Raw genomic sequence first — 14,394 nt, forward strand, 5'->3', positions numbered from 1 at the left:
GTAATTCTGCTCTGTTACTATTTTTTTGCCCTGTTAATATATTTTTGTTCACTGTGTATATGACGAATGAAGTAAAAAGTATTTAGTAGTAGAGTTACACCGACTAGTGCGGGGCTAACTGAAGTTAGCTGCACTGCGCGAATGACTACGGTCTTTTCATTGAACGGAGAATCATTTCAAATATTTATAATTTTGATATTCGTGATATTCGTATTAATTGTAGAATTTGAAAAATTATATTCTTTTTATTAAGAATTTATTATTTTAACATAAGTATCTTACTATTTCGTAAAAAGTGAAATAATATCTTTCTAACAATAATTCTCTTCAATAATTTGAGAAAGAAATTGAAAAAAATTCGAAATTTGTGAGATCGCTCTTTTTAGATTTTAATTTAGCAGTAAATAAGAAAATAGGAGCAATAATAAATATGTTTCTTTTTTTTAAAAGAGCAAGAAAAATCAATTTTTCTTGATCTTATATTGGCAACTTTGGATCTGGTTACACTTCAATTCACAGTTTATCGGAAGATAGAATAATGGCGCAATGACGTCATGTCCGTTTTGGACGAAAACGTAACGTAATTCGCCAACACGTTTTCTCCTATAACCCACCATTTCTTTAGGCTTGGCGCCTTCGTCAAATGCAGTGAGCGTCGGTGTACGTAAAATGGCGGACGGTGACATTGATTTGTACGCCGACGATCTCGAGCAAGATTTCGCGCAGGTAATTCGTTTTTATCTTTGTTAATAAATAACAAGTTGGTGGGTACACGTTGTTGTTAATCGATTGCTTTCATAAAAACCGTTTAAAACTGTGAGAAAAACGCGATAGTAGAGCGGGATGTTCGGCGTCATGGAGGAGAGACGGTAACGATTGCTCGAAGAGCGGTACCTAAATCTTGTTTAGGCGATCCATGAGTTTCATCATACATATATTTTATTCGTGACAAATATTTGTTACATTCGATTATTATCGTTGATAAACATTTTCTGTATTATGTTACATAATTAGTGTACTTTGTGTGCACGTTCATTGCATCGGAATACTAAAAGCAAATACGTGTAATACAGATTCACAGCAAGAAAAGCAAAATGGTGTTAGCGGTAAGGCAAATGTCGTAGCACTTTTTCGCCTATTTCGTTTATCAATTCACTTTTAATTGACACACTATTATTGCATGCGAAAGTCTGTCCATTATTTTAATAAGTGGTACTTTCTTTTATATGTAGATTTATTAAAACGTTATTCATTTACAACGGAACAATTCGCGGTTATTTAGAAAGCAAATATTTTTACGGCCTATGTGCTTGACATTAATGAGCGTCTGTGACGCATATTATTTGTAGAGCATATTAATACTTCTATATTTTTAGAGTGATTTTATTACTTTTTAAACTATTAAAGTGTTCAAATGCTTAAGTTGTAATTAAAGATTTGTATATAAATATGTATGTATACTTTTCCCTAATAAAATTAATCTTTTTACAGTCTTTATTTTTATATTTACATTCGCGTGCAAGGTGGGCTTTGTAAATGTGAAGATAAAGGATGTAGCCTTTTACTATTTGCTTTCAACTTTTTAAGAACCTAGAAAAAATAGAAACTTTCATGTTTTTGCACGCAAAGGGCAAAGTTGAAAGCAAATGATGGAAAGCTTTTTCCTTGTACTTTTAATTTTAAGAAGCCTATAATTTATAAGAAATTTAGTGAGAGTGAGTTATACAACTATGAATATTAATATTCTAATATGTTAAAAAACTTTAGGACACCTTGTATATTACCAGAAATATCAAATCTGTAATTGTTATCATAGTTTATAAAACTCATAAATATATTTTAGTACAGTGAAAATGCTTCATATAATAATTCATTTAAGTAAAACAATACATTTGATTATATTTTTTAGGATGAGTTTGCTGGTGATGGCGTTGATTTATACGATGATGTGATAGCAGCTCCTGCAGGTGGTAATGGTGGTGTTTCTACAGGAAACAGTGGAGATGGTGGAGGTGACACCACTTCACCTAATGAGGAGACAAATGGTAGTGCCCCTTACCATCAACTTGGAAATAACATTCAACCTAACCAAATTGGACGACGTCATCAATTATATGTTGGTAATTTGACTTGGGTATGTAATTTAATGTTTGTATATTTTTATTTATCAGGTTCCTTTGCTAGTTAAAAAGAAACTAAGATTACATAATATTAATGTCATATTTTTACATTTATAGTGGACAAGCGATCAAGATATAACAGACGCAGTGCAAAGTATTGGTGTGTCTGATTTTGTAGAAGTAAAATTCTTTGAAAATCGTGCAAATGGACAATCTAAAGGTTTCTGTGTAATATCTTTGGGCTCGGAACAAAGCATGAGGACATGTATGGAAAGATTACCTAAAAAAGAATTACATGGACAGAACCCAGTAGTAACATTTCCTACTAAACAAGCTTTGAATCAAGTAAGTATACCAATTTTTATTGCCCAGAAAATAATTACATTATTGTGGGAAAGAAAGTAATGACAGCTTTATTGTTATTTTATAGATATTTCAAAAATTTGCAATTTTTGTATCTGCTTTTAGTTTGAGTCTCAGTGTAAGACACGTCCAGCTCCAGCTCCTCAGCAGAGTCAGAGTCAGCGTCCTCATAATCCACATCAGCATCAGCCACCAATGCCACCTCATCAACAACATCCACAGCATCCCCAACACCCTCAACATTCACAACAGAATCATGGTCCTAGGATGATGATGGGTCCTCCACAAGTAAGACCACAGAGAATGCCACCTCCAGGTATGGGTCCACCAGGACCAGGTGGACCTGGTCAACAAGGTCCGCCACGTATGCATGGTCCACCAATGGGTCCTGGACCAGGACCACACCATCCTTTACCCGGACATCCTAATCAGGGTCCTCCGCCTCCTGGATATCAACAAGGACCATGGAATGGCCCAAGACCTAATGGTCCACCTGGACCACCGAGAGGTCCAAGTGGACCTGGTGGTCCACCTCAACAAGGACCACCTGGTCCAGGTCCTGGACAACATCGACCACCTGGAATGGTATGTAACTTTTTTTTACAAGAATTTTGGCTTTATAATTGCATTGATTTGTTTTTAATTAATAATCGGCGCTTTAAATTTGTTTTATATGTAACATTTAATGTTTGATATTTTAAAATGTGATATTTTAAAAATCTTATATATGTTTTTACCATGGAATTATTAGGGGAAACCTTACCTGCGATGAAAATTAAAATTATTTGTAATAATTTTCTGAAAATTAACAAAGTTTGATTTTTAAGGTATCAGTAACATGTTTTATTCACATTGATTCATAATTAGGGTACAAGTTACAAGAATATTTTTTGCACTTACATGTCTTACGCTCCGCGTAAACAGAGTTGCACTAGAGACCTTTCAGAAGCCAGTTACCATATACCACAGGTAACACACAATGTGTTGTTCTTTTGCTTTTCACGTTGTAAAACTGAATAATTTTTTAAGTTTATTAATATCTATTTATTTTGTTTTTTTTTTTGTTATATTCTGTTATTTATTATTGAAATGTAAAAATACTAAATTAAAATTCTTTCAATCAATATGGTTAGAAAATTTGTAAGCAGTTCAGTATAAATGTATTTTCGAAAATAAGTATTTGTTTAATGATTAATTAATTTTTTGCAGCACATTGATGAAAAGTTTTTAATGAATTAACTGGCTCTGATATCTTAGTACATTATACTTTTTTTGTTATAAAGTTTATCAAATAGAATGAACAGAAACTTCTTGTTGGTTTGTCCCAGTAAAGTACTGTAATAATAATTCATTTAACGTTATCGTATAGTATCAATTGAAATATAAAAAATGGCTTTTAATTTAATTATGGTAAATTGAAATAGAATATTTGTTTCCATTCAGCAATTTCATGGTGGTCCGCCTGGTCCGCCTGGTCAAGGACCTCCACGCGGTCCACCTGGACATCCTGGTGGACCTCCAGGCGATCCAAGAGGTGCCCAACCACGTCCTGAATGGAATAGACCACCAGGTTTGTGCAATATCATAATTTATGTTAGTTGACATGCTGAAACATCTTGGACTCATGTTCTTTACTTTTCCTTAATTTTCTTTACTATTGTTGTATAATTTTTTCATTCTACAGTTTATAATTTGCATGATGGAATAGATGTGTGATATGATAACTGTAAAATGTATCATAAAAGTATCTGAATGATAATGAAAAGCAAGTATGAAATATACACATTTTAAATTACCTTAAATAACAAAGCACTATTTAATCAAATTACTGTAAAAAAGGTAACTGATATAATTATTCAATGTGCATAGGAATGCATCACGGGCCTCAGGGACCACCAGGTTTCCCTCAACATCAACATATGCAAGGCCCGCAACCTGGTCAAGGCCCACCACAGAGAGGACCTCCTCCAGGTTCTATGGGTGGTGAGACATTTAGAATGTTCAGTGAATATTCATAACATTATTCGTTTTTCATATAATGCATGATATTGAGGGAAATTCATGCTTAGGAGTATGATGGTACAAGGTGTTTCAGACAAAAATAACATGAAACATGATGTTATTTTTTGTTGTTGTAAAGTCAATACACGAATTTTACGAGGTTATAATATTTGAATATTTGATCAAATATAATGTATTATAACATTGTGCAAACATATCCTAAGTCAGAAGAGACACACGATTATCAAATTAATTGCAGAAAAAAGTATTTTTGGAAGCTTGCTGTATACGTTGTTTTAAGCTAACATAGATATTGATCAGGAATGTTACCAGGTCCAGGAGGACCCCCACCGGGACACGGAGGACCACCTCAAGGACCACCGCAAGGACCTCCCGGAGGACCAGCACCACACGTAAATCCAGCATTCTTCCCGCAAGGACCACCTCATCAACATCCAGGACAGCATCCACCAGGTCCTCCTGGTCCACCTCATGGACCGCCACATGGACCGCCTCATGGGCCACCACATGGTCCCCCTCATGGGCCTCCGCACGGTCAGCCTCACGGGCCGCCCCATGTACCACCTCACGGATATGGTCCACCTACAGCACAGGTATACTATACACTTCTTTACATTCAGGATTATTTGAAACTGTTAAAAAATTGCAACAAAATATTTTCGAAGTTCTTAATGAAAGAGGCTCAAAATGAAATATATATTTTATAGCCACCTTATGGTGCTCCGGGACCTGACCATCGTCCAGACGGCCCTCCTCCACTTACGGAGCAAGAATTTGAAGAAATAATGGGCAGAAATAGAACGGTTTCTTCATCAGCCATTGCTCGAGCAGTGTCTGATGCTGCGGCAGGAGAATATGCAAGTGCTATAGAAACCTTAGTTACAGCTATTTCTTTAATAAAACAATCTAAAGTTGCCGCGGACGATAGATGCAAAATATTAATCAGTTCTCTTCAAGATACTTTACGCGGCGTCGAAACCAAAAGCTACGGATCAGCACGTAGAGGTAAATTTTTTTTATTTAATTTCACTGTAATATAATTATCTGGGATTGTAGGGGTGTAAACCTTATATGCAACTAGAAGTTGAGGAATTTTTTAATATACACCTCAATAGCATACATACGCAGGCGCGTGTCGTTTCTATAATATGAACTTTTATATATTTCTCTTTTTTCTTGTAAAGGATGACGCAAAGAATAAATATTTACGATCTAAGTAAATAAAAAAGCAGTTTATATTTGTATTTGCAGTTACAAAAAAAATTTCTTACCCTTTTATTTTTTCAGAACGGTCCCGTTCTCGCGATAGAGAACGCAGCCATAGAAGGAGACGTGAAAGATCAAGGAGTCGTGACAGAGAATACAGGGAGAGAAGCAGGGACAGGGACAGAGAACGCGACAGAGAACGCGATCGTGAAAGAGAGAGGGATCGTGATCGTGATAGAGAACGTTATTATAGTGAACCATATCCACGAGAGAGATCACGGAGCAGAGAGAGGGATCGTGAACGCGAAAGAGATCGTGAATATAGAGAACGAAGCAGAGAAGAAAGGTAAGCTCAACATCTCATAATTATTTTAACTGTCACTATTGGATACACCTTATCCAGTTCAGTTAAGAATTTATCGACAGTCACTGCTTCATTGATAGCCTCCGTTTAATCATAGCGCTTATACGTATGATTTAAAAATAATACGATAAATTTATAATTACAATTACTTATATTGTAATGAATCATAATATACTATAGGAACTGTTATAGTATCTTACATTTCAAAAAATTTTATAAACATCACAAAAGTTGCAGATATCGTGTAATAACGATATTACTTAGATAAGATAAGTTCACTGATTGTATGACGTTCTTCGAATAGGGGAAACTAAGTTGTAGAATCTTTTTTCATGAACATCATCTAAAACATTTAAATCGAGTGTCTCAATTTAATATAGCAATAAATAGTTCAAAGTTCCACAAGAATGCAAGTAATTTAAGTGAGAAATACTGTGAAAGATGTTTAGAAGAGAATACAGCGGAGTCTTGTTATATAGTTCTAGATGTGGGTCTATAAAACAGAATAAATTATAGAAAGCGTTATAAAAGTGAAACTTCTTTCGGTAACACTATTGCCAAGTTCTATCGTCGAAAGTCCGGGAATTTGAAAATTGATCTGTACGAAAGGAAGTCGCATCTAAGGGTTTACATCAAAAAGAGCTATATAGCGCGACTGCACTATATATTAATTTATAGTGTGAATATTCACTAACGAATCGAATTTATTGTAAAGCAGTAATAATTACTTAGATATTAAAACATTCAGTTGAGACAAACTTAACTGATTTTAGATATTCAAATTATTTATTGTAATTTTATTTTTAATTTCGTATCAATTGTATCAATTACTTATTTAAGAAAAAATTACACGAAATTACAGATAAAAGTCGTAGACAATTTTTATACAATCGTGTAATAATTTATAAAATGTTTACAGTTTGCAGTCCAATGTGCAACAGAATTTATGAACTATGCATCGTTCACTAGTTTCTTTTTATTATTAAGCAATTTATAAATTACACTGATTAATTATAGAACATTTGAGTGACAGTCTTTAGTAATTATTATCTGTAATATTTTTAACTGGCTAAGTGACTGGAACCCAGTTTTGTAAAAATAACAGCGACAAGATTAAGTAACATTAATTTCATATTGACGCATTAATTGCTTTTAGATATTTCTACGTTTTAAATATTATCGTTTTGTACATACCCTTTTTATAAGCTTATAATAATTTAAAAAAGAAATGAATTCTAATTACAATATAGTTCACAAATTTATAGAGCAGCAATTAATGTGTTAAGTAAGTAGGTTTTGTTGCTCTAAGTACTAGATTATTCAATAATGTCTACTTTTTATTCCTCGTATATTTTTAATTAAAAATGTTGTATGGTTGATGAATGGTAAAATTACACGGTTCGAGATAATATGCAACGTATCGAAGTTAATGTTGTTTCTTCACATAAAAAGTGGATATTATTAATATTGCAATCAAATATTTTAATTCAGGTGCTGTGCATTCTTGCCGATTATTTGCAAGGTGACAGATAAATTATGGATATTAAACTTTCATTTCTGTGTTAACTGTAATTTACTACGTATGATTATTCGGAAACATGTATAAGTTAAAATTAATATAATGAATGATATCCGAGTATCAGCTATGTTTTACGTAAGCGGAAATCAGACAGTTAAAAACTACTGCATTACTATAAAATTTTATTTAGTATACTATACAAATATTATACTACGTATATAAATGCGTACAAGAACATTTCCAAAAAAAATATTTGTCATGTATGTTTCCAAAGTTTATTGTATTATTATAAACGGTAGTAATTACTAGTTAACACAGTAACAAGTTTATTATTTGTTCAACAACCGCAAGTTCAAATGATAAAGAACAAAATAAAACAGTCTTATACAAGTTATAAAGATACAAAGATTCTTAATTTCATTTTTTAAATGTCACATTAATAAGTGATAAATAATTGTTAAAATTAATCATTGATTCTTGTTAGCTACTTTAGAAGGTGATAGATAAAGAAATTTTTTACAGTACTTACAGAAATTTATAATATTGCGATCTCAAGTTTTGAATGGTGTAATGTTTTAGAAATATTTACATAAAAATGATGTAATGAAAATAATGATATAACTAAGGTAGCAATTCGGTTTGCGAGTTATACATTATCTTGTAAAATGTTACAAATTTTACTATACACCAAATGAGAATATTGTAATTTAATGAATTGATCTTATTCGAGAATATTCAGTATAACTGAAATCAAAGATTTTAAAGGTTGAATAACCAAAACTCTAAATGTCATATGAATTATTTCAGTGACTAACGTATGGAGTATGTAGATTAAGAACAATTCATGTTCATTTATTATATACACTGCAATAGTTTAAAAAATGTATTAGCATTCTTATTTTGTTCTGTAAACTGGAGGAAAGAAGTATGAACTCTTGTACTCAATGTTAATAATACTTCAGCAAATCATTTTTATCACAATAAGGTATTTGAAGTGTGTGTACGAGTGCACTTAATGTTTTTTGAATTGCATTAATTTGCATCAATAAAAAGTTAAAGGTTGAAGCTGCGTAATGTAGTTTTTTCAGTTAATGAAAATGAATTAATTTGAAGTAAAGTTAAAAAAAAAAAATTTTAGCTTCTACCTTAAAACTAATTATACTCTACATCAATATCATTTTTCCCTCTTGTTTCCTTCTGTGTAGTTATAATTCTTTCTTTTTGTCATCATTGGAAGTATTTAATTAAGTAAAACATTGTGCATACTTTTTGTTACTTATATTTGTACAATTTCTGAAAATAGTACATTACATGCAAATGATTGTTCATAGTCTATTATAATACTTTTACTCATAATATTGCAAGTAGGATCTTTGTTACATGTGTTTGAAAAAATATGATGAGAGGATTAATTATTTAATTTTTGAGCTAATTATAATTCTAATTTCAAACATTGAGTGCTAAGTGTGTGTTTGAATCAAATTATTATAATATTTTCATAAATATCAGTGACTATTGAAAATAAGAATTCATAAATTAAATAATTAATTCTCATGCAGAATACTGAATAATATGTGCTTGTAAACACAAGCATGGATAGAATAAGTAAAATGAAATAATTATAAAGATTGTTTTGTTCATTATATTAATATGTATATAATTATTTAGAATGAGATCAGATAAAGATTAGACTGTGTACATTATAGTAATGTGCAGACTGCTAACTATAACAAAAGAGAAAGTATTTAAGCATTAAGATCATTGAATATTGATTTTATACATGTAATAAAGAATCGCAAGACGCTTCGCTATTTATAGGACTATTGTAATATCGATTTTAACGTGTTAATGATATATAGACACATGTATTTTGTCGCAACTAGGTACATCGTAATCCTAAAACCATATCAATAGAAGTAGAGGCATCATAACATCAGTCAATTTTATATTGTATCATTCTTGAATTTTTAATATGGTTACAGATTAACGATCGGTTGTTATACGCTTTTACGAGAATGAATATGTGAACGCAAATATACTCACACATAATTTATTAATTGATGTAGCGTATATAAGATACGGTTATTGGACCATTAGTGTAATTTATGACATATTTTTCAATTTAGTCAATATGCCTGATGATCCATTGAAAGTAGCTAAAGAAAAGCATATTAGTTATTTGTATAATCGTATTATGTTAGTCGAATAAGCGAAGTTCCAGTTAAGTGAGTGGTCACTGAGAAATCACTGCTCGATAGGAAGAGAATTAAATATATAATCTTTGTATAACATTAGATTTTATTAACTAAAGCAACGCTACTAAGCCTGGTAACCGTATACGTCATAACAAAGTATGCATTTTCCATTAGTACGACACGTCAGTCAGCCAGGCCAAGAGTAAAAGAAGAACCGCCAGAGACGGCTCCCGTCTCGTCTTCCAAGGCGTCTAGGTAATTTATACTTTTTTTTCATTAAAGTGAATGCATGTAGACTCTTTTACAAAACAAAAAGATTTACTTTATTCAATCCTAAAAAACAGATTCAAGCAGAGCTAACATGAATATCCAATAAACGTTATATTACTGCTAGTTACTGCTAGCATCCTAGTTAATATGATACTTTAATTTATAAATAAAGACCATTTCAATTTTTACGTTGAGAAAGATTTTCAAATCATTTGTGAGTTCGAATAAGCTTTCGACTTTATCATAGTTTCTCCCTTTTTGTAATATACCTGACGACGATAAATGTTATCACGATAGAGTTTCACGAGTTCAATAATTGTTTTGTTTAGAGTCATTGATCACAGTTTCAAATTTGGTATAACAATACTACGATTATGTATAATTTATTAAATCACTTTCGCATTAATATTCTTCTCTTCTCTCATGCAAAGCTTGGTAATTTTAAAGATTAATAACCGAACGAACACAAATTCTATAATGACAATGTAAATATATATATGTGTATATATATATATATATATAAAACACAAGAACTGTTAATAGAAAAGTTAGTGTTAATTAAAGAAAGAGTTGGCGTGTAAAGATCTAAGAAAATGTAAATGTTAACACTTTGACGGTCGGTGTATCATGCATAATTTAGATTTCATTTCTCAATAGTGCAGTAGCTACTAGCTGCAATTTGGAGGCTCTGTTTGAATTTAGAAATAAGAAGCATTACGCGAAGCTGTTTATTTATGGAAACAAATCCGTGTCATATGATTGGAACTACAAAGAATTAGCTGTATTTGCTGTATTTATTCGCGCAGGAATCTGCGTCGTATGGGAGATCTATGATAGTGATGGGAAATGAGAATTGCTCGGAAATGCAAGCTGTGTGCTCCGGTGGATCCTAACGAGTGTACTTGTCTCTGATTGTATGTATTGCTGTGAACGAGACTGCATCAATTGACAATAAACTGACAATACATTGACAACTTTTTTCATCAAAAGAAAGTGTAGGGAAAATCCCGCTTTGGTTTAGAGAGAATAGAGGTCAACCTAAAGACAGAGAGAGCCAAATCTATGCAGAACCTTTGATCTTCTCTTAACTTCTTGTTATTTATGAGCAGCCTAAACTACACACAACAGTACAAACTTGTACAAATTCCATGAAACTCGTGACCGTCAAAGTGTTAAAAAGAAAAAACAACAAAGTACAATAGAAACAAAATAATTGTACATTGCTAAAAAGTAAGATAATTGGCTGACGTGACTTGTGTAGGTATTATGACGATCGCTACAGAGAGCGTGAACGAGACAGAGATCGAGAACGAGAGTCAAGCCGGAGACCATCAGAGAGAGAACGAGAACCAGAGCGTGAACGGGAACGAGAACGAGAAAGAGATCGTCGCGACGAAAGAGGAGATTCTTCGCATCGTTCGAGACATTAAAACGATTATACAGTGGGAGTAACAGCAGAAAAATGAAAAAAGAATTTTCACTCAAGACACACGGAGAAAGAAGAACAGCAAGATGTAGCATGCAGTATTTAGCTGCGATCTCGTCGTGTTTGATTTTCTTGCAAGTTCTTCAGAACAAACCCAAGAGGACAAGGACGTTCATCTCTCGTATAAGTCAATCTAAAGAGTATCTAGACACTTTCCTGATCGTTTCTGCGAATCGTTAATACATGAAATTCTGAAGCTAACAAGGAAATCCACTTAAGTCTCTCCCATAAATTTTAATCTTCTGAGGTTTTTACATGTTGATAGATTACGTGCAGAAGAGTACATGCATCTTATTAGAACTTTAGTTTTATAGATTATTTCCAAGAATTTATTCAATATAAGTATTTTTATTTCGCTAAAAGCATCACTAATAATTGTTACAAGAATCCTCTAATATTAAAAAAAAAATAAAAAAAAAAAATAGAAATGAAAACTACATATGAATAGATTTACAATAATATGGTCTATCAACATCTCAAAGCTTATTAAAATCTAAAGGGGACACTTAGGAAACTCTTTAAGATAAATTAACATTTGTAATCTAGTCTAAATTTAATTTCAAACTATTTTAAGTTACTACTGTCCAGTAATGTTTTTATAGATGGCTAGACGTAATATTGTGTTGCTATCAAACAGACTAGAATATTCTTCTTAAAGTAATTTAATATATTAAGTTGTACCATATCAACGTTCTGATTTTGAAAGATGATGGACGCTTTGACACAGCTTGACAACGTGAAAGTATCACATAATAACATTTATAGCATATCATATTGTACCTTAAAATTTGATGTAAATAGTTCCATAAACATTTCATCAATATTCTTAATATAAACTAACTGGCTTATCTTTGAAATTATAGGGATATAAGAATAACACGCACGAATCATTTTGCATATGTAATTAAAAAATAACATGAGTCTTCTGAACATAATTTTATTGTACTTTTATGTGATCAAGTTGTATCAGGCTCTACGTATTTTGAAATTAGGGATTTAATATGGTATAACTTTATAAAATATAAGTAACATAGAATCGGACTTAATATCAGATTGCAAAGGGTTAAAGTAACCATAGATGTTTCTTCATAAGTACAGAATTTCATAACATCTTTCAATAATACAAGTAATTTACGTTCATCCTGATAAATGTCAGAAAAAAGCATTCGTACATGCCCTAGTTTATAATTTATTTTATTCGCGCTTTATAACTGAATGTTCGTAAGTCTTGTTTTAAATATAAGATATATCTATTTTTAAATGTAATGCAGACCACGAATAGGGTATGTAAAACATCTAAAGATAGAAAAGTTTGATTAGGAAAGTGTCTCTATAAAAACTTTTCATCACAATTTTATCGCGAGTATTTAGAGCAAGTTATCACGGGGTTTATATGGTCGTATCACGAGACTGTTAAACAGTTTTATCTATTTGTCCTTAAACTCCATCAATTTTTTTTTTTGTTTTTTCTTTCTAAGCGACGTACACTATTCTTTACACTAATCTAAGAAACCAACGAAACGCGTACACTACACGTAATACATATACATATATATATATATAAATATGTAATGTTTAAAGCAAAAGGTATCCTTCGTTTAGTTTTGGAGAATAATAAGTATGTGTTGTCAATGAGAATTAACAGCAAGTAATAAGCACGACGATAAGGTGTGGTATTCAGTTGCGGTTTTGAAGCTGAAGAAGAGGTCATCAGAATTATGAAGATTTCACTATGGACTCATCGATCTTCTTCTGGCTGCCCGTAACGATGCAAGATTGTATCTTAATATAATACATATATACGCTTTCAAAAAAAAAAAAAAATATATACGTGATAAACGTGTCTTTACTTTATTCATCAGCACACACAATCTCCTGATAAAAATGTTACTTTTTTTGTTTTTCGTGCTACATTCCCAAAGGTTATACTCGAAAGGTGCAACCGATTTTTAAGTATCAGACACATTCACGCATTTTCGATCCCCTTCGTTTTTATTTCTTGTACTTGGTGTTCATTATAGGGGGATCAAAAATGTGGTATCAGGAATACGATTGAATAATTTTATCTGTTTTATTTCGTGGTACACGATAACAGGAAGAAAAGACTTGGTTGTTCCGATGTAGGAGGCGTCTACTTGAAAGCTGATTTATCAACAATGTCCAAGTCTTTTTGTAAAATTGAAAGAATAATGTGGTGTATGTTCACTTGGATCTTTTTGGAAAATCAGTTTTTATACTATCAAATATCATTCTTGTTTTCTCTACATTTGTTTCAAATATCATTTTATATAAAGAAAGTTTATACCAGTGCACAATACATATTATGAAAGCGTTAACATGTTCACAGAACAAAAAGTTCCTGTATCATGGTGCAAAAAGCCATTTTTCTTAGATAACTGGCTCAGAGCATTACACACAACTTCGATCCTCGTAGAATCAAATGTACATAAATATATAGCGTATAATACATATTTTTGAGAATATGTAATTAGTAACTTTTATTGATTGTACAAGGATTAGAGAACATTTATATATTTCGTGCAACAATACACATATACACAAACTCTTTCATGTTTCAGAATCTACCACTGTATATTTATCAGCGCTTAGCATGATTTGAAGCTCAACACGTTGATTGTCACACAAAAACGTCAGTAATTAATTTTCAAGTTCTTGATTTATAGTACTGTTATTCAAAGTTATTCAATTACATTTTTAAAGTTTTATTCAGTAGCAGACATTCGTAACAATCAATGTGTTGACATCTGTTTTTTCGGTTCAAGCTTTTTCTTTAAAAAAATTATTTATGTTTAACATGTTCCATGTTGTGTTGGTCATCACTTACCCAA

The 14,394-nt window shown here is 31.8% G+C and overlaps 1 protein-coding gene across 17 annotated transcripts in view; it reads left to right on the forward strand.

The window, feature by feature from the left end:
* The first annotated feature begins 541 nt into the window (after positions 1 to 541).
* Positions 542 to 14,394, forward strand: part of Cpsf6 (cleavage and polyadenylation specificity factor subunit 6) — a 35,519-nt gene continuing 21,666 nt past the window's right edge. Inside the window, exons 1-13 of one of the 17 annotated variants that reach the window (XM_076531656.1) lie at positions 543 to 726; positions 1,074 to 1,106; positions 1,910 to 2,134; positions 2,238 to 2,465; positions 2,589 to 3,068; positions 3,408 to 3,452; positions 3,927 to 4,053; positions 4,353 to 4,466; positions 4,806 to 5,098; positions 5,213 to 5,510; positions 5,793 to 6,057; positions 9,964 to 10,044; positions 11,321 to 13,384. In XM_076531656.1, coding sequence (XP_076387771.1) covers positions 670 to 726; positions 1,074 to 1,106; positions 1,910 to 2,134; positions 2,238 to 2,465; positions 2,589 to 3,068; positions 3,408 to 3,452; positions 3,927 to 4,053; positions 4,353 to 4,466; positions 4,806 to 5,098; positions 5,213 to 5,510; positions 5,793 to 6,057; positions 9,964 to 10,044; positions 11,321 to 11,489 — 2,415 coding nt within the window. In that variant the 5' untranslated portion in view covers positions 543 to 669 and the 3' untranslated portion in view covers positions 11,490 to 13,384. Of the gene's footprint in view, positions 727 to 813; positions 870 to 1,073; positions 1,107 to 1,909; positions 2,135 to 2,237; positions 2,466 to 2,588; positions 3,069 to 3,407; positions 3,453 to 3,926; positions 4,054 to 4,352; positions 4,467 to 4,805; positions 5,099 to 5,212; positions 5,511 to 5,792; positions 6,058 to 6,994; positions 9,886 to 9,963; positions 10,045 to 10,865; positions 13,385 to 14,124; positions 14,196 to 14,394 lie in introns of those variants that run through there. The other 16 variants (XM_076531664.1, XM_076531657.1, XM_076531668.1 and 13 more) reach the window with 16 other exon arrangements.

Source organism: Megachile rotundata, chromosome 5 (assembly GCF_050947335.1).
Source record: "Megachile rotundata isolate GNS110a chromosome 5, iyMegRotu1, whole genome shotgun sequence".
In the NCBI taxonomy this organism is placed as follows: domain Eukaryota; kingdom Metazoa; phylum Arthropoda; class Insecta; order Hymenoptera; family Megachilidae; genus Megachile; species Megachile rotundata.